The 19008-nt window shown below is 47.2% G+C and overlaps 4 protein-coding genes across 5 annotated transcripts in view; 1 reads left to right on the top strand and 3 right to left on the bottom strand.

The window, feature by feature from the left end:
- spint2 (serine peptidase inhibitor, Kunitz type, 2) overlaps positions 1–6359 on the bottom strand; it is a 15005-nt gene extending 8646 nt beyond the window's left edge. Inside the window, exons 1-2 of the mRNA XM_069710463.1 lie at positions 6273–6359; positions 1–189 (exon numbers count right to left, since the gene is read on the bottom strand). The exon at positions 1–189 is cut by the window's left edge and continues 393 nt beyond it. Coding sequence (XP_069566564.1) covers positions 1–13 — 13 coding nt within the window. The 5' untranslated portion in view covers positions 14–189; positions 6273–6359. The remainder of the gene's footprint in view (positions 190–6272) is intronic.
- LOC138627843 (protein phosphatase 1 regulatory subunit 14A-like) lies at positions 1311–7893 on the top strand. Its single transcript, XM_069710464.1, has 4 exons — positions 1311–1752; positions 6304–6384; positions 6548–6580; positions 7007–7893. The coding sequence occupies exons 1-4, from the start codon at positions 1546–1548 to the stop codon at positions 7142–7144; spliced, it is 459 nt and encodes a 152-aa protein (XP_069566565.1). The 5' UTR covers positions 1311–1545; the 3' UTR covers positions 7145–7893.
- A 298-nt stretch (positions 7894–8191) lies between these two features.
- LOC138627893 (transmembrane 4 L6 family member 1) lies at positions 8192–10562 on the bottom strand. Its single transcript, XM_069710540.1, has 5 exons — positions 10237–10562; positions 9924–9992; positions 9136–9290; positions 8558–8750; positions 8192–8395 (listed from the first exon to the last, which is right to left on the bottom strand). Exons 1-5 carry the CDS (start codon positions 10411–10413, stop codon positions 8381–8383), a joined length of 609 nt encoding a protein of 202 aa, XP_069566641.1. The 5' UTR covers positions 10414–10562; the 3' UTR covers positions 8192–8380.
- A 3259-nt stretch (positions 10563–13821) lies between these two features.
- Positions 13822–18898, bottom strand: rnf168 (ring finger protein 168). Of its 2 annotated transcripts, XM_069710471.1 has the most exons (8): positions 18610–18898; positions 16432–16603; positions 15929–16127; positions 15673–15743; positions 15280–15435; positions 15075–15145; positions 14765–14834; positions 13823–14691 (listed from the first exon to the last, which is right to left on the bottom strand). In XM_069710471.1, exons 2-8 carry the CDS (start codon positions 16555–16557, stop codon positions 14029–14031), a joined length of 1356 nt encoding a protein of 451 aa, XP_069566572.1. In that variant the 5' UTR covers positions 16558–16603; positions 18610–18898; the 3' UTR covers positions 13823–14028. The 2 variants fall into 2 exon arrangements, with proteins under 2 accessions (XP_069566573.1, XP_069566572.1); XM_069710472.1 differs by lacking the exon at positions 16432–16603 and having other exon boundaries at positions 13822–14691.
- Positions 18899–19008: the final 110 nt, after the last annotated feature.

Below are 19008 nucleotides of genomic sequence, written 5' to 3'. Positions count from 1 at the left end.
CGATCATCCTCATCTGTCCGCGGGTGTTTTTTCTGGTTCTAACAGAGTCCGGTTCTAACAGAGTCCGGTTCTAACAGTCTCCGAGTTTCAGTCCACCAGCAGAAAACAAGCACTTCCGTCTTTGTTCGCCTTTTGTTGTCGCAGATACTTTACCTGCGCGACAGGTGAGGTCACTGAAGCCACGCCCACCTAATTTCGCGTCCCCCCCCCCCCCCCCCCCCCCCCCACACACACACACACACACACACACCCAAACCAACAAACGATCATTGTCAAAACTGTGTTCAATAATCAATGAATGACTTCAGATGGATTTGTTTATTGATCCTCTTTTTGTCTTTAATTTGTTTTGTTTTCAAACAGGAAACAGTTTGGTTCTTTCAAAATAAAACAAATGAAAACGTTTCATATGAAATTGTGACGTTTCGAGCTGAAAGTGATGCTGATCAATAATCTGAATTCGTGTGTGTGTGTGTGTGTGTGTGTGTGTGTGTGTGTGTGTGTGTGTGTGTGTTCAGCAGCTGCTCCAGGAAAATAAAGCCTTCATAAACATATACAAGTAAACATGTAAAAGACATGTAAACTAACACATTTATAAACACGTTAATAAATATGTTAATAAACATCTTAATAAATACGTAACCATTTTTATTTTTTTTTACTTCGTTCAATCATCGTTTGTGTTTCTGGAACTTTCTGCCACGTTCATGGCCTTCATTACGTCATAATAATAATGTTCTTTCTGTCTCCCATGACATCATCTGATGACGAGTGTGCAAAAGTTTTTGGACACCAACATCTGTTTGTTTACAGGAAACAAACTGTAAACAAACATGTATTTCTCTCACGTCCTGCCGCTCCTTCATTCTCCATCAGGTGGCGCTGCTGCCCTGTAACCCGGGGCAGTAGGACCCAGCAGACTCCTGTTGTGCTGCGTTTACTGTCTCCTAGTAAATGTGTCCGTCAGGTTAGATGGATCCTGATAAACAGGTTCAGTGTCTGTTTCCTGTTTCAGTATATAACTCAGTGAGTTTAAAACCCCTCTCATAAATCATTGGGATGCACGAACGGATTTATTGATTGAGATCAATGATTCTGTTGTCATGGCAATGAGCTGATGACGTGTCGGCTGGTTTTGCAGCTGAAGAAGTTTAAATCTCCAGCCTTCCTCTTTCAGAGGTCACTGTTTGATGTCAATATTTATCTGTTCAAATTCCACACGGCAGGATTCCCACAGCACATGAACGCAGCACCGGCAGCCGTCCCCGCCCTGCCCCGGTGCTGTCAGTCTGCACGCGCTGCCCCGACGCGCCCCGGTGTTTCTCCTGTTCTGTTTCCAGACTTTTGATCACTGGATTATTTTTCATTTCAGACAGTCTGAATTTAAATCTCAACATGACTTTGATCTTTGTCTGATATTTTAATTAATAACTCTGAAATTAATTTGTATTATATTTCAGTTTTTTTGTTTTGTTTTTTGTTTTAGTCTGTTGACTTCTGTGGTTCCGGAGGCGGACTGTCCGGTCCGGGTCTCCAGCGGTCCTGATGGCAGCTAACCGGGTGGGGAGGCGGGTGAACAAGGTATGCAGTAATCAGTCACCGAGCCGTGCCGGCGGCGGGCGGGACCCGGGTCAGAGCGTGCAGCGGCGGCAGGCCCGGGTCACCGTCAAATACAACCGCCGGGAGCTGCAGCGGCGGCTGGACGTGGAGAAGTGGATCGACTGCGGGCTGGAGCAGCTGTACACGGGCCGGGTGAGTACTACTACAAATAATACTACAGTACAAAACTCTAAACATACTATTTAAAATACTGCTGCATTTACAGTACCTGTGAATGACATGAGGAGAGCAGTACTGCAGTACTACTGATCCCAGGACAAAGTACAGGTACTTATCAACACTGGACTACAAATAGTGAAATACTAATGATGAGTCACACAGAGTTCCTCGATTGATTGATGAGATGTTTTTTAGGAAACATGTAAAATACGACCGGAAACATGTGAAACACGACACATCGGGAAACATGTAAAACATGACAGGAAACATGTGAAACATGACAGGAAACATGTGAAACACGACCGGAAACATGTGAAACACGACACATCGGGAAACATGTAAAACATGACAGGAAACATGTGAAACATGACAGGAAACATGTGAAACACAACCGGAAACATGTGAAACATGACAGGAAACATGTGAAACACGACACATTGGGAAACATGTGAAACATGACAGGAAACATGTAAAACATGACAGGAAACATGTGAAACACGACACATTGGGAAACATGTGAAACATGACAGGAAACATGTAAAACATGACAGGAAACATGTGAAACACGACACATTGGGAAACATGTGAAACATGACAGGAAACATGTAAAACATGACAGGAAACATGTGAAACACGACACATTGGGAAACATGTGAAACATGACAGGAAATATGTGAAATACATCAGGAAACATGTGAAACAAATATATGAAATATGACACATCAGTAAATATGTAAAACATGACATCAGGAAATCAGGAGGATCTTTACTGGGTTCTTTACTGGATCTTTACTGGATCTTTTCTGGGTGTTTCATTGGTCAGACTGTTCCCAGTTGACCTGAGCTGCAGGTTCAGTAGAAACAGAAACGCTGTGAAATAAAGGTCAAACTGGAATCTGCAGCCTGAAAACCAAACAAGAGCTGACAGCACCAACACTGCTGCAGGCTCTGAACGCTGTCACACTGTGTGTGTGTGTGTGTGTGTGTGTGTGTGTGTGTGTGTGTGTGTGTGTGTGTGTGTGTGTGTGTGTGTGTGAGTGAGTGAGTGAGTGTGTGTGTGTGTGTGTGTGTGTGTGTGTGTGTGTGTGTGTGTGTGTGTGTGTGTGTGTGTGTGTGTGTGTGTGTGTGTTCAGTCTTCAACCGTGTGTCTCTGATTGCATTAATGAGGAGAATCATTGTTTCTGTGTCACATTTCAGGGCAGAGAATCACTGTTTGTTTCACAGACAGACCAGTAGACTCACAAGAACCAGTAGAACCACAAGAACCAGTAGAACCACAAGAACCAGTAGACTCACAAGAACCAGTAGACTCACAAGAACCAGTAGAACCACAAGAACCAGTAGACTCACAAGAACCAGTACACTCACAAGAACTAGTAGAACCACGAGAACCAGTAGAACCACAAGAACCAGTAGACTCACAAGAACCAGTAGAACCACAAGAACCAGTAGAACCACAAGAACCAGTAGACTCACAAGAACCAGTACACTCACAAGAACTAGTAGAACCACGAGAACCAGTAGAACCACAAGAACCAGTAGAACCACAAGAACCAGTCAAAGCATTGAAACCAGTAGAATTCTAATTAATACTGAAATATCAAAATCAGAGCCGGTGGTGGTGAAGTGAGTCATCAGGTGACTTTAAACTCCGCCCCTCCATCATGAACCTTGTTCGTGTGTGTGTGTGTGTGTGTGTGTGTGTGTGTGTGTGTGTGTGTGTGTGTGTGTGTGTGTGTGTGTGTGTGTGTGTGTGTTACGGTGTGTGTCTCTGTGTGTGTGTGTGTGTGTTACCGTGTGTGTATGTGTGTTACCATGTGTGTGTGTATGTGTGTGTGTGTGTGTGTGTGTGTTACCATGTGTGTGTGTTACCGTGTGTGTGTGTTACCGTGTGTGTATGTGTGTGTGTGTGTTACCGTGTGTGTTACCGTGTGTGTGTGTTACCGTGTGTGTATGTGTGTGTGTGTTACCGTGTGTGTTACCGTGTGTGTTACCGTGTGTGTGTAAATCAGATCCCTTTGGATCATTTCCTGTCAGAGACCCCATCTGGCCACACACAGGAACTTCCGTCATGTTTTGACCATCAGCTGTTGTTGGGGGTTGGTGTGTGTGTGTGTGTGTGTGTGTGTGTGTGTGTGTGTGTGTGTGTGTGTGTGTGTGTGTGTGTGTGTGTGTGTGTGTGTGTGTGTGTGTGCGTGCGCTCACATTAACGTGATTCTTTGTCTGACACTTCAATAACTCCACCCTCCCTGGAGGTTCAGGCTCATTAGTCAAACCCTCACAGCTGGTCTGCAAAAAGCAGATGGGGGGTGGTCAGTGTGTGTGTGTGTGTGTGTGGACGAGGGGGGGCAGGAGGGGGAGGTGGAGAACATCTGTTAACAGAACCAGAAACAAGTGGAGAACATCTGCAGCAGAGACAATTAACTGTTGGAGGGTCAGAACCTCAGACCAGAACCCTGCAGCTCCAGAGTCTGTCTGGTTGGATCAAAAGCTATTTTAGTTGTAGTGTGTGTGTGTATATATATGTGTGTGTGTGTGTATATGTGTGTAGTGTGTGTATATGTGTGTAGTGTGTGTCTGTATGTGTATATATGTGTGTAGTGTGTGTGTGTGTGTAGTGTGTGTATATATATATGTGTGTGTGTGTGTGTGTGTGTGTATATATATATATATATGTGTGTGTGTGTGAGTGTGTGTGTGTGTGTGTGTGCGTGTGTGTGTGTGTGTGTGTGTGTGTGTGTGTGTGTGTGTGTGTGTGTGTGTGTGTGTGTGTGTGTGTGTGTGTGTGTGTGTGTGTGTGTGTGTGTGTGTGTGTGTGTGTGTGTGTGTGTGTGTCCCTGCCATTTAAAGTTGAATAAAGGTCTCTGTGACCTTTAACCTCCACATCAGACAGCCTGTCTCTGATTGGTTGAAGGTTTGTGTCGGTGCTGACTCATGTTGTCACATCCTCTGCTGATTTAACTGTTTTCACATGTTTCATTGTTTGTGTTTGTGAAGGAGAGACAGACCTGTTACAGACAGACCTGTTACAGACAGACGGTTACAGACAGACGGTTTCAGACAGACGGTTACAGACAGAAGGTTACAGACAGACAGTTACAGACAGACGGTTACAGACAGACGGTTACAGACAGACGGTTTCAGACAGACAGTTACAGACAGACGGTTACAGACAGACGGTTTCAGACAGACAGTTACAGACAGACGGTTACAGACAGACAGTTACAGACAGACAGTTACAGACCTGTTACAGACAGACGGTTACAGACAGACAGTTACAGACAGACAGTTACAGACAGACAGTTACAGACAGACGGTTACAGACAGACGGTTACAGACAGACGGTTACAGACAGACGGTTACAGACAGACAGTTACAGACAGACGGTTACAGACAGACGGTTACAGACAGACGGTTACAGACAGACAGTTACAGACCTGTTACAGACAGACGGTTACAGACAGACAGTTACAGACAGACGGTTACAGACAGACGGTTACAGACAGTTACAGACAGACGGTTACAGACAAACGGTTACAGACAGACGGTTACAGACAGTTACAGACAGTTACAGACAGACGGTTACAGACAGACGGTTACAGACAGTTACAGACAGACGGTTACAGACAGACAGTTACAGACAGACAGTTACAGACAGACGGTTACAGACAGACAGTTACAGACAGACAGTAACAGACAGACGGTTACAGACAGTTACAGACAGACGGTTACAGACAGACAGTTACAGACAGACTGTTACAGACAGACAGTTACAGACAGACGGTTACAGACAGTTACAGACAGACAGTTACAGACAAACAGTTACAGACAGACGGTTACAGACAGTTACAGACAGATGGTTACAGACAGACAGTTACAGACAGACAGTTACAGACCTGTTACAGACAGACGGTTACAGACAGACAGTTACAGACAGACGGTTACAGACAGACGGTTACAGACAGTTACAGACAGACGGTTACAGACAAACGGTTACAGACAGACGGTTACAGACAGTTACAGACAGTTACAGACAGACGGTTACAGACAGACGGTTACAGACAGTTACAGACAGACGGTTACAGACAGACAGTTACAGACAGACAGTTACAGACAGACGGTTACAGACAGACAGTTACAGACAGACAGTAACAGACAGACGGTTACAGACAGTTACAGACAGACGGTTACAGACAGACAGTTACAGACAGACTGTTACAGACAGACAGTTACAGACAGACGGTTACAGACAGTTACAGACAGACAGTTACAGACAAACAGTTACAGACAGACGGTTACAGACAGTTACAGACAGATGGTTACAGACAGACAGTTACAGACAGACAGTTACAGACCTGTTATAGACAGACGGTTACAGACAGACAGTTACAGACCTGTTATAGACAGACGGTTACAGACAGACAGTTACAGACCTGTTATAGACAGACGGTTACAGACAGACGGTTACAGACCGGTTACAGACAGACGGTTACAGACCTGTTACAGACTGTCTGTGCTCCTCAGGAGGACGAGATGCCGGAGGAGGTGAATATCGACGAGCTGTTGGACCTGAAGACGGACGAGGAGAGAACGCAGAGACTGCAGGTGACAGTTTATCATTCCGTCTGTGGTAGGGAGGGGAAACACCTGTCTGTCTGTCTGTCTGTCTGTCTGTGTGTAACACCTCTCTAATTGTCTGTAACTGCCTGTCTGTCTGACTTTGTCCTCCTCGGTGTGTCTCACGTCCTGCTGTCCTCTGTGTTTACAGGACATCCTTCAGTCGTCTCACAGCAGTACAGAGGTGAGAATCACAGACATATGAACGACCTGCTGACATCACAGCGACCTGCTGACATCACAGCGACCTGCTGACATCACACCGACCTGCTGACATCACACCGACCTGCTGACATCACACCGACCTGCTGACATCACACCGACCTGCTGACATCACAGCGACCTGCTGACATCACACCGACCTGCTGACATCACACCGACCTGCTGACATCACACCGATAGCTTCGCTTAGCTTAAAGACTGTAAACACGGTGACCTCAGAGAACTACAGATCACTTATTAACATGTAAAACTGTAGTTTTACTAGCACCTTGTACCAGTTGCTAGGCAACCAGAGACTTCAGGAAGTTGAGTTGTCAAGACTGCGACGCAGTGGTCTCTGCAGCCTGCAGGAGGCGCTCTCACGTTAACCGTCTTGTCTTCTCCTCAGACGTTCATCGGCGAGCTCCTGCTGAAGCTTCACGGTTTACAGAAGCAGGAAGATCTGCACAACGATGGCATCGACCTCCCGCAGCTCCACATCTACCCCACCCGCTCCGGGTCCGCCCACAGGGAGGTGCTGCACTGAGACAGCAAGTGTACCCGGACTGATCCCCAAAACACCTCCATCATCCATCATCTCCAGACCAGGAGGCGCTGCAGTCCAAAACAAACACACCTAAAATCTGAAACGACTCGAACTGTTTGGATTTATCTACTCAGTGGAACTTCACCCACCCAGTGTGACTCCACCCACTCAGTGTGACTCCACCCATCCAGTGTGACTCCGCCCACCCAGCCGGTCTTCAGACACACTCCCAAAGACAGCTGCAGTTTGACTTAAACGCCTTCTGGGGACACAAATTACTTTCAGTCTCAACGATGACCAAACAGACCAAAAGACTCATTTTCACATTTTATCATCACATCTCTGTCTCCTGGTCCTCCTGGTCCTCCTGTCTCTTGGTCCTCCTGTCTCTTGGTCCTCCTCTGTCTCCTGGTCCTCCTGGTCCTCCTCTGTCTCCTGGTCTTCCTGGTCCCCCTGTCTCTTGGTCCTCCTCTGTCTCCTGGTCCCCCTCTGTCTCCTGGTTTTGAACTCTTGTATTAATTTTACAGGATTTTAAATAAATCTTTCTATTTAAGAAGATTGATCTGTGTTTAATGAGACGTCCAGCTGTGAGACATCCAGCTGTGAGACGTCCAGCTGTGAGACGTCCAGCTATGAGACGTCCAGCTATGTATCAGTCAGTCTTGAAGCTCGTCAGAAGAACAACAGAACTGACATTTTTTTTAGTTATGAAACTATAACTTTATTGTACAAACAGACGAATAAATAAAAGTAGGAACATCTGACTGATCCGGGTCAGTGTGATCCGGGTTAGTGTGATCCGGGTCAGTGTGAACCGGGTCAGTGTGATCCGGGTCAGTGTGATCCGGGTCAGTGTGATCCGGGTCAGTGTGAACCAAAAAACAGAATCAACCTCCCATTAAAAGATAAAGGAACAGAAATATTCACAAAACAATACATAATAAATCTTTAATAAATTAATAAATTAGACTAGATTATAAACTAATAACAAATTAGTTAATCTTTAACAATAAATCTGTTAAATTATTGATTAATAATCAACGAGCAGATTTTAATTGAGTCTTTAAATAATTATCGATAATTGTTGCCTGAATTAAAATAAATAAGTGACATTTTACTTTATTCGTCTAATAACAACAACATTAAACGAGTTATTGATCTTAATGTTATTGATTAAAGTGCAGCAGTGCTTTTTCAATAAAAATCCATGTTTCCATCTGGATCCACCAGGAGGCGTCAGACGGGACTGACCTGCAAAACACACACACACACACACACACACACACACACACACACACACACACACACACACACACACACACACACACACACACACACACACACACACACACACCTGTAAACTCCTCCTCTGAAGACGTGAGGACATTTACAAACACAGGAGGACACACCCACCTTGTTGTGGCAAAGTCCCCGTCCCAGGACGAGTCCCAGCAGCGAGTTGAAGACGTTGGCTCCACAGAGGACAGTCTGCAGCCCGCTGGCGCCGCCCATCACCCCGAACAGAACCATATTCCACTGGACCACGGACCTGGGCTGGAGACACACCTCCGTCCACAGAGTCCTGTTGTACAGGTACCCTGAGTGACTGAGGACACCGAGGGACAGGATGAGACACAGAGATACGGGAGGAGACAACAGAGGGTCAAAGGACAACTGGATTTGTGTGTGTGTGTGTGTTTGCGCGTGCGTGTGTGCGCGTGTGTGTGTGTGTGTGTGTGCGTGTGTGTGTGTGTGTGTGTGTGTGTGTGTGTGTGTGTGTGTGTGTGTGTGCGTGTGTGTGCGCGTGTGTGTGTGCGTGTGTGTGCGTGTGTGTGTGTGTGTGTGTGTGTGCGCATGTGTGTGCGTGTGTGCGTGTGTGTGCGTGTGTGTGTGTGTGCGTGCGTGCGTGTGTGTGTGTGTGCGTGTGTGTGCGTGTGTGTGTGTGTGTGCGTGTGCGTGCGCATGTGTGTGCGTGTGTGTGTGTGTCTCACCGGTCTGGGAGGGGCTGCAGTGGAACCCCCCAGGTTGGACCAGAGGACGTGTTGTAGAGACAGAGAGGACCCTGAGACAGACCGGTGGCACTAACGAGACAGCAGCTGCCAGCAGCCAGGAGACACACAGAGGAGTACAGCACCTGACACAACATCTGGAGACACACAGAGACATCTGGAACACCTCACTCAACATCTGGAGACACACAGAGACACCTGGAACACCTGATTCAACATCTGGAGACACACAGAGACACCTGGAACACCTGACTCAACATCTGGAGACACAGAGACACCTGGAACACCTGACTCAACATCTGGAGACACACAGAGACATCTGGAACACCTGACTCAACATCTGGAGACACACAGAGACATCTGGAACACCTGACTCAACATCTGGAGACACACAGAGACACCTGGAACACCTGACTCAACATCTGGAGACACACAGAGACACCTGGAACACCTGACTCAACATCTGGAGACACACAGAGACATCTGAAACACCTCACTCAACATCTGGAGACACAGAGACACCTGGAACACCTGACTCAACATCTGGAGACACACAGAGACACCTGGAACACCTCACTCAACATCTGGAGACACAGAGACACCTGGAACACCTGACTCAACATCTGGAGACACACAGAGACACCTGGAACACCTCACTCAACATCTGGAGACACAGAGACACCTGGAACACCTGACTCAACATCTGGAGACACACAGAGACACCTGGAACACCTGACTCAACATCTGGAGACACAGAGACACCAGCTCACCTGACTCCTGAAGGCCCAGCAGCCGCTGGTTCTGCTGCTCTGGAGAAAAGCTCGAGCTCCCAGCAGAACCTGAGATGAGACGAACATTAGCGTGAACACGGTTTCTGCTCGTCAACAGGAAGTCTGAACGCTGATGATGAAACGTGATTCATCTTCAGAGGAGAAAAAATAAACCTGCACACGTGTGAAACACTGAAATACACACAAGCACATGAGGACGAGTCACGCTCAGTGTGACACGGTAACATGCTACTTCCATGTAGACACACACACACACACACACACACACACACACACACACACACGTATGTACCAGGAAGCCGGAGCCCCACATGCCTGTGGCCCAGGTGGCCTCTCTGGTCACATGACCTTCCAACAGGTAGTGGGTCTTCAACTCAGGAAACAGCAGCAGGATGTTGCACAGCGTGCAGATGATCGCCATGGGAACCAGAGACATGGCGACACATCGCAGACACCTCGACACACACATCTGTCCGCCACAAAAAAGTTAGTCTGCGTTGTCAAAGTGCTGTTTGTACAGTCGGTGATTAACATGATGATGTCACGTTGTTTTATGGTCTGTTGTTTGTTTATGTGTATAACAATGTTTATGTCAAATAAACAAACAATCAAACAGACTGAATGAACATCAAACAGGTCGTCTGCCTTTAAAACACGTTCCGCCCACAGAGACGTCAGTCTCATGTTTTTTTTTATCTTCAAATCAATAAACAACATGTGATCAATGTAATTTCATTCATGAATTAAAAGATTAACATGTAACATATTTGGTTCATGTTAAACAGGAAGAATAATCTGATACAAACTCCTCAATACATTTACTTTTGTTTTCTATAAGTATCTCAAGGCCCAACAGAAACCAAAAATATTCACGGTTAACGTGTGATTAAGAGGAAAATCAGCAGGTTCAGAAACTTTGCGCTAAAAGGAGCTAAAACGCTGCGATGAGTTGATTCAAACATGAGCTCCAGCAGCTTTAAAGTCAGACAAAAGATTTGTTTTCCTAATTGAGATCAATATTTATATCGACCCTAAAACATGAGAAAATAGTTTCAGTTCTGTGTTTTATATAAAAATATTCAGTTTCAATAAAACAAACACAATCTGACATTAAAACTTATCGTTAATCGTTACATTTCCTGTTTCTGATGATCAAATTGATTGATTGATTATTTAAGTTCTACTTTAAAAATGTGTTTTACAGCCTCTCAGACATTTCAACAGTTTAAACAGAACAACACAAATGTTGTTTAAATGAAATGAAATAATATTTGTCTGTAACATGATTGATCCTGAATGTTTGACTGTGAATCACCTTGTTGCGTAAAATAGAAACTGGAGTCGACTCACCCTGAAGAGCTGCAGACTGATGACCCGGTCTGAGGAACCAGAGGACACGTTTGTCAGCGGAGACGTGAGGACACGCCTGAAACGCCGTCCAGAAACAGGAAGCTTCAGCAGGGCGTCAACAAACGTTATGAAACGGCAGCAAATTCAGCAGGAAACTATGAACAGGGTTAGGGATCAATAAAAAGAGTCAACAAACTGAGAACACGTCAACAAGCTGAGAACACGTCAACAAGCTGAGAACACGTCAACAAGCTGAGAACACGTCAACACCCGGAGAACACGTCAACAAGCTGAGAACACGTCAACAAGCTGAGAACACGTCAACAACCGGAGAACACGTCAACAACCTGACAACACGTCAACAACCTGACAACACGTCAACACCCGGAGAACACATCAACAACCTGAGAACACATCAACACCCGGAGAACACATCAACACCCGGAGAACACGTCAACAACCGAAGAACACGTCAACAAGCTGAGAACACGTCAACAAGCTGAGAACACGTCAACAAGCTGAGAACACAAAAACAACCGGAGAACACGTCAACAACCTGAGAACACGTCAACACCCGGAGAACACATCAACAACCTGAGAACACATCAACACCCGGAGAACACATCAACACCCGGAGAACACGTCAACAACCGAAGAACACGTCAACAAGCTGAGAACACGTCAACAAGCTGAGAACACGTCAACAAGCTGAGAACACAAAAACAACCTGAGAACACGTCAACAACCGGAGAACACGTCAACAACCTGAGAACACGTCAACAACCTGAGAACACGTCAACAACCTGAGAACACATCAACACCCGGAGAACACGTCAACAACCGAAGAACACGTCAACAAGCTGAGAACACGTCAACAAGCTGAGAACACAAAAACAACCGGAGAACACAAAAACAACCTGAGAACACGTCAACAACCGGAGAACACGTCAACAACCTGAGAACACGTCAACAACCGGAGAACACGTCAACAACCTGAGAACACGTCAACAACCGGAGAACACGTCAACAACCGGAGAACACAAAAACAACCTGAGAACACAAAAACAAACTAACAAAACGTCAACAACAAGAACAAGACAGCTGTCTGAATGAGAACACGTCAACAGTGTCTCAGAGGACATTGTTATTGAATGTCTCTGTGAGGACAGATTGTTACTGGTTGGTTGGAGGACTGGTTTTGGGACGAGGACACATTTATGTCCCCATAACCCGTTCACTTCGTCTTTTCTCTATTTTCAGTTTTTCTAAAAATAGCCGTCTGATTTTAGATCATCTGTGAGTCACTCTGTTGGTGAGGCAGCAAAGGATCATGGGTAACGACGACAGCTGCCTCCCCCGCAGGATGACGAGCCGATCTGTTCTCAGAACCAGTTTTCTGACGGCCGTGCGCTGAACTTTAAGGGACTTCAAACTTACAGGTCACGACACCATTTTATAGACAGCTGACCACCAGAACCGGGCCGAGGTTCTGACCAGGGTTCTGACCGAGGTTCTGACCAGGGTTCTGACCAGGGTTCTGACCAGGGTTCTGACCGGCGTTCCTGTCCTTTTAAAAACATGACTCAGCAGTTTCAGTCTCATCACGGGCTGAAGTCACATCTGGGGAGACAAAAACCCAGAGACACGAGACGTTTCACTGACATCCACCACTGTTCCTCGAGGATGGTGGTTTGGTTTAATGACCGCCGCCTCTGACGACAAAACAGAGTCACATGACCGCATGGAAACCATGGAAACCTCAGCGTGGTGACAGAACTTCCTCTGACTGAGCAGACAGCAGCAGAGCTTCACTGAGACGTCAGTGGACTGTACCCGACCTCCAGGACCGTGTCCAGACCTCTAGGACTGTGTCCAGACCTACAGGACCGTGTCCAGACCTCCAGGACCGTGTCCAGACCTCCAGGACCGTGTCCAGACCTCCAGGACCGTGTCCAGACCTCCAGGACCGTGTCCAGACCTACAGGACCGTGTCCAGACCTCTAGGACTGTGTCCAGACCTCCAGGACCGTGTCCAGACCTACAGGACCGTGTCCAGACCTCCAGGACCGTGTCCAGACCTCCAGGACCGTGTCCAGACCTCTAGGACTGTGTCTAGACCTCCAGGACCGTGTCCAGACCTACAGGACCGTGTCCAGACCTCCAGGACCGTGTCCAGACCTCTAGGACCGTGTCCTTTCTACTCGTTCATTTTGTTTGTACAACATCAAAAAGAGTCAAAATCAGATGACAGAAACCTGAACCTGTTTTGTCGTCTGTACGGTGGCCTGTAAGGACATCTCAGTCCGTTCTATGTTGAACATATCGACATATTTACCCAAGAAATGTGCTGCGTTCAGGTCACGTAGGACAAACTGAAACTTTTAGTTTGATGTCAACATCTGCTCACATGTAACAGGGGTCCGCCCCGGACCCGGTTCGAGGTCCGCCTGCTCTTGCGTGTTAATAAAAGAGAACGACAACTTCTTTGTGAATTCCAATTTTATTGCAATTTCCACAATAAGCTTCACAAAGCTGAGGGGGTGGAGGGGTGGGGGGGGGGCTAACGGTCACATGACTGATCAGCACCCGTCCATCACACGAGACCTAAAAGTGTCAGCACCTGTTCACCACGGCAACGTGTGAACAGGATGTAGATCCAGCTGACGGGTCTGGCGGGAGGAAATGTGTTTCAAAATAAAAGCAATCGATATCTGTCCGAGCAAAGTTTTTTTTTTTATTGAGGACGGACGCAGCTGCTCAGGCTGGAGAACATGTCGGTCAGGGTGGTCTGTTTGGTGCCTCTGGTGGTGGAGGAAGAGGAGGAGGAGGAGGAGGTGGAGGAGAAGGATGAGGAGGAGGAGTAGGAGGAGGAGGAGGAGAAGGAGGCGGAGGAGGGCTGTAGAGTCTTGGGAGAAAAAGCCATGGAGATGTTGTTAGTGTCTCCTGATGAAGAGGAGGCGGCGGTGTTCCTCAGGGTTGAGGTGACGGACCCCCTGCGGTTGTGACGCAGCAGGTAGGCGTCGGCGGTTCCTTTGCGTCGGTCGGTGGCTCTGTGCTTCTCCTCCTGGTCCAGCTCCTTCTGCAGGAGCAGCGCCAGCCGCCGGTCCTCCTCCTCCTGCTGCTGCAGTCTAACCTGCAGCTCCGCCTCCAACTCAGCCTTCAGCTCCGCCCCCTGAGAGGAGGAGGAGGAGCAGCCTCGTTTGGTGGCCACCTCCTCCTCCTCCTCCACTTCCTCTGTCGTCTCGGAGCTCTTCCTCTTGGCCTGTCCCTGTCTGATCAGCGGACTCCTGTGAAGCTCCTCCTCCTCCTCCTCGGTCGCTGGGTGGACATCCGTCCGTCCATCTCCGTGCAGCTGAGGAGGAGGACGCTGCGTCTCTGGGCGGAGCAGGATGTTCTCCTGGAAACAGGAAGACGACAGGTCGCTTCTCATCCTCTCAATCCTGCGTCCAATCCAGAACTTCAACACTCACCTTGTTGGAGACGAAGCTGGAGGCGGAGCCACGGTCGGAGCTCGTCTGAGCAGGACGGGGACACAGGAACCTAAACAAACAAACAAACAAACAAACACATAAACAACCCTCCTCCAGCTGTCAGTCTCCCTCCACGTCTGTCCAGTCACGTCACACATGCTGTGAAGACGTTGAAGGAGTCTGATTGAACAGAGTTGTTGCCATGACAACAGACGATGCTTCAAACATGGATGTTGCTGAAGCTCGTAAAAGGGGGATGCCCCCCCCCCCACACACACTTTAATAACAAACAGCTGCAGCGTTGACGTACTTCTCGATCTGTCCAACGACCTCCTTCTTCACGTCGGGATGAAGAGTGTCCTGAGAGACGGGAGGAGGGTTCTGCAGCAGGAGGACAAGACGGGAGGACAAAATAAAAGACAGGAGGACACAAACAGCAGGAAGAGAAAGTCTGAAGACGTTCTGCAGTTAAAAACACGACGCCATCTTGACACCACAGTCGGAGTGAAACTGACCAGCTGATTGCTGAGCACTCGGGCCAGCTGCTCGTCTTCCTCCCTCGTCTTCCTCTCCTCCCGGCGCAGCTGCTCCTCCTGGGCCAGCAGACTCTGGATGTACTCCTCGCTGGCCCTCCTCTCCTCCTCCTCCAGGACCCGCCTCTCCTCCGTCAGCTGACAGGTGAGGACACACACCTTCAGTCTCACCGACCCGACTGATGACATCATCGACTGACTGATGACATCATATTGTCTCTGCCCCCTTAACCTCCCCAGAACCGAGCTGCTGTCTATAAAGCAGCTGTTCCCTCAGACCCGTCGCACAGTTCACTGATCCACCTGCAGCGCAGAGCCCGACCCTCTCAGAGCCGCTGGAACAATATCAGCCCAGAATATAACAACTGAACTTACTTTGGTGATCTGGTCCTCGTATTCCTGCCTCACCTCACCGGGGAGACTGACTCTGGGAAGACACAGAGACACTACACACACACACACACACACACACACACACACACACACACACACACACACACACACACACACACACACACACACACACACACACACTTTAGGTACTCTTTGTCTGGACACCGGACTAAAACATTGTGTTCGATCAGGGTGTCGCTGATATCAGCTGATCGCGGGTCATGTGATCGGCCGGTACCCGGGCGGTCGGTGTCGTCGGCGTCCTGCCCGGTGAGGCGGCGCTGACACTGCAGAGGGAAGCAGGTCTGGATCTGCCTCCACAGCTGCTGGTTCACCATCGTGTTGTTCTTGGTGTTCAGTCGGGCCCAGGTGGAAACTCGCTTCCTGCACATCGGACAGAACTGAGTGGTTTTATCCACCGACTCCAGGAAGCAGCCCTGGTAACACACACACACACACACACACACACACACACACACACACACACACACACACACACACACACACACACACACACACACACACACACAGGGCTTTTAAATGTTAAATCATTTCATCAAGAGTGATATAACGTTATCAGACCTCTGATGGTGCTCAACACACAGTCCTCTGCTGGGGGTGTGTGTGTGTGTGTGTGTGTGTGTGTGTGTGTGTGTGTGTGTGTGTGTGTGTGTGTGTGTGTGTGTGTGTGTGTGTGTGTGTGTGTGTGTGTGTGTGTGTGTGTGTGTGTGTGTGTGTTACCTTGCAGAAGGTGTGTGTACAGGGAAGTGTGACTGGCTCCATAAAGATCTCCAGACAGACAGGACAGAGACAGTCGTCCCGGGACAGCGCCCCCTCTCTGCTCCTCTTGTCCAACACAGGTGCCATATTCCTCCTCTTCCTCCTCTGTGAACACTCAGCACTTTACTAGGATCTGAAGAGGAAACCGGAGTTCAGGTGAATGTGTACAGTTACTGTGAATGTGTACAGTTACTGTGAATGTGTGTACTGTTACTGTGAATGTGTACAGTTACTGTGAATGTGTACAGTTACTGTGAATGTGTGTACTGTTACTGTGAATGTGTACAGTTACTGTGAGTCTGTGTACACTGTGAATGTTACTGTGAATGTGTGTACTGTTACTGTGAATGTGTACAGTTACTGTGAATGTGTACAGTTACTGTGAGTCTGTGTACAGTTACTGTGAATGTGTGTACTGTTACTGTGAATGTGTACAGTTACTGTGAGTGTGTGTACAGTTACTGTGAATGTGTGTACTGTTACTGTGAATGTGTACAGTTACTGTGAATGTGTACAGTTACTGTGAGTCTGTGTACAGTTACTGTGAATGTGTACAGTTACTGTGAATGTGTGTACTGTTACTGTGAATGTGTACAGTTACTGTGAATGTGTGAGTCTGTGTACAGTTACTGTGAATGTGTACAGTTACTGTGAATGTGTGTACTGTTACTGTGAATGTGTACAGTTACTGTGAATGTGTGTACAGTTACTGTGAATGTGTACAGTTACTGTTACTGTGAATGTGTGTACTGTTACTGTGAATGTGTACAGTTACTGTGAATGTGTACAGTTACTGTGAGTCTGTGTACAGTTACTGTGAATGTGTACAGTTACTGTGAATGTGTGTACTGTTACTGTGAATGTGTACAGTTACTGTGAATGTGTACAGTTACTGTGAATGTGTGTACAGTTACTGTGAATGTGTACAGTTACTGTGAGTCTGTGTACAGTTACTGTGAATGTGTACAGTTACTGTGAATGTGTGTACTGTTACTGTGAATGTGTACAGTTACTGTGAGTCTGTGTACAGTTACTGTGAATGTGTGTACTGTTACTGTGAATGTGTACAGTTACTATGAGTCTGTGTACAATTACTGTGAATGTGTACAGTTACTGTGAATGTGTGTACAGTTACTGTGAATGCGTACAGTTACTGTGAGTCTGTGTACAGTTACTGTGAATGTGTACAGTTACTGTGAATGTGTGTACAGTTACTGTGAGTCTGTGTACTGTTACTGTGAATGTGAGTGCAGTTACTGTGAGTCTGTGTACAGTTACTGTGAGTCTGTGTACAGTTACTGTGAATGTGTGTAGTTACTTTAAGTCTGTGTAGTTACTGTGAATGTGTGTAGTTACTGAGTCTGTGTGTACTGTTACTGTGAATGTGAGTCTGTGTACAGTTACTGTGAGTACAGTTACTGTGAATGTGAGTCTGTGTACAGTTACTGTGAGTCTGTGTACAGTTACTGTAAATGTGTGTACAGTTATTGTGAATGTGTGTACAGTTACTGTGAATGTGTGTACTGTTACTGTGAGTCTGTGTACTGTTACTGTGAATGTGTACAGTTACTGTGAATGTGTGTACAGTTGAATGTGTGTACTGTTACTGTGAATGTGTGTACAGTTACTTTAAGTCTGTGTACAGTTACTGTGAATGTGTGTAGTTACTGAGTCTGTGTGTACAGTTACTGTGAATGTGTACAGTTACTGTGAAGTGTGTACAGTTACTGTGAGTCTGTGTACAGTTACTGTGAATGTGTACAGTTACTGTGAATGTGTACAGTTACTGTGAATGTGTACAGTTACTGTGAGTCTGTGTACAGTTACTGTGAATGTGTACAGTTACTGTGAGTCTGTGTACAGTTACTGTGAATGTGTACAGTTACTGTGAGTCTGTGTACAGTTACTGTGAGTCTGTGTACAGTTACTGTGAATGTGTGTACGAGGATACTCGGGGAAATATGAACTCGTGTATTTGTACCGTGCTGCGTTCAGGAACACCTGCTGCAGTTTGAACCAGGTCGGTATAAACGACCAGATTAAAAGGGAACATCACAGTTCATAAAAAGAAAGATGTAAACAGCGTTTTGTTCCCTTTTAGTGGGGCCATAAAGCCAGTGAAGCGTGTCCGGTACTCACCGGTATCCGGTAGATTCTGCCGGTAACGGCGCGGCTTCACGTCACAAACTGTCTCTGTTGGTGAGCGGCTAACTGTTAGCAGTTAGCTTCTAAAAAAAAAAGTTATCGGTCAAAAACACTTTTTTTTGTCAGCTAACGGGCGGCGGGTGTGAGCACCGGGACCCGCTCACAGCCGACACCGCAGAGCGTCATGTTTTACGGCGTTCAGCCCCGAAGATGAATTCCGTTTCCCGCAGACCAGCCCGGATTCACCGCAGCCTCCAAGTGTTAGCTCCGAAACCCGCGAGAATGGACTCCAGGCGCACTGCGCATGCGCTGGAACTCTGCGCTTGAAGTCGGACCTGAGGCTGGAACTACGGCAAGCCACTGGTGTCATAACTCACCGATTTATTTTCACGC

Source organism: Brachyistius frenatus, unplaced genomic scaffold (assembly GCF_029030835.1).
Source record: "Brachyistius frenatus isolate BFR_SWC_R1_liver_20210118 unplaced genomic scaffold, ASM2903083v1 Contig_92, whole genome shotgun sequence".
Classification (NCBI taxonomy): Eukaryota; Metazoa; Chordata; class Actinopteri; family Embiotocidae; genus Brachyistius; species Brachyistius frenatus.
This window is presented reverse-complemented; position numbering and strand designations above follow the sequence as displayed.

What these genes read in the sequence shown, in the direction of transcription:
- LOC138627893 (XM_069710540.1), bottom strand. Translation starts at nt 10,413, where the DNA reads ATGTGTGTGTCGAGGTGTCTGCGATGTGTCGCCATGTCTCTGGTTCCC. An exon ending in TGTGGGGCTCCGGCTTCCTG is followed by an intron (nt 9,993 to 10,236) that starts GTACATACGTGT and finishes GTCTCATCTCAG; the next exon opens with GTTCTGCTGGGAGCTCGAGC. An exon ending in CTGCAGCCCCTCCCAGACCG is followed by an intron (nt 8,751 to 9,135) that starts GTGAGACACACA and finishes CGGTGTCCTCAG; the next exon opens with TCACTCAGGGTACCTGTACA.
- LOC138627843 (XM_069710464.1), top strand. Translation starts at nt 1,546, where the DNA reads ATGGCAGCTAACCGGGTGGGGAGGCGGGTGAACAAGGTATGCAGTAAT. An exon ending in AGAGAACGCAGAGACTGCAG is followed by an intron (nt 6,385 to 6,547) that starts GTGACAGTTTAT and finishes CTGTGTTTACAG; the next exon opens with GACATCCTTCAGTCGTCTCA. An exon ending in CGTCTCACAGCAGTACAGAG is followed by an intron (nt 6,581 to 7,006) that starts GTGAGAATCACA and finishes TCTTCTCCTCAG; the next exon opens with ACGTTCATCGGCGAGCTCCT.
- rnf168 (XM_069710471.1), bottom strand. Translation starts at nt 16,557, where the DNA reads ATGGCACCTGTGTTGGACAAGAGGAGCAGAGAGGGGGCGCTGTCCCGG. An exon ending in GAGTGCTCAGCAATCAGCTG is followed by an intron (nt 15,146 to 15,279) that starts GTCAGTTTCACT and finishes CTCCTGCTGCAG; the next exon opens with AACCCTCCTCCCGTCTCTCA. An exon ending in CCAGCTTCGTCTCCAACAAG is followed by an intron (nt 14,692 to 14,764) that starts GTGAGTGTTGAA and finishes TCCTGTTTCCAG; the next exon opens with GAGAACATCCTGCTCCGCCC.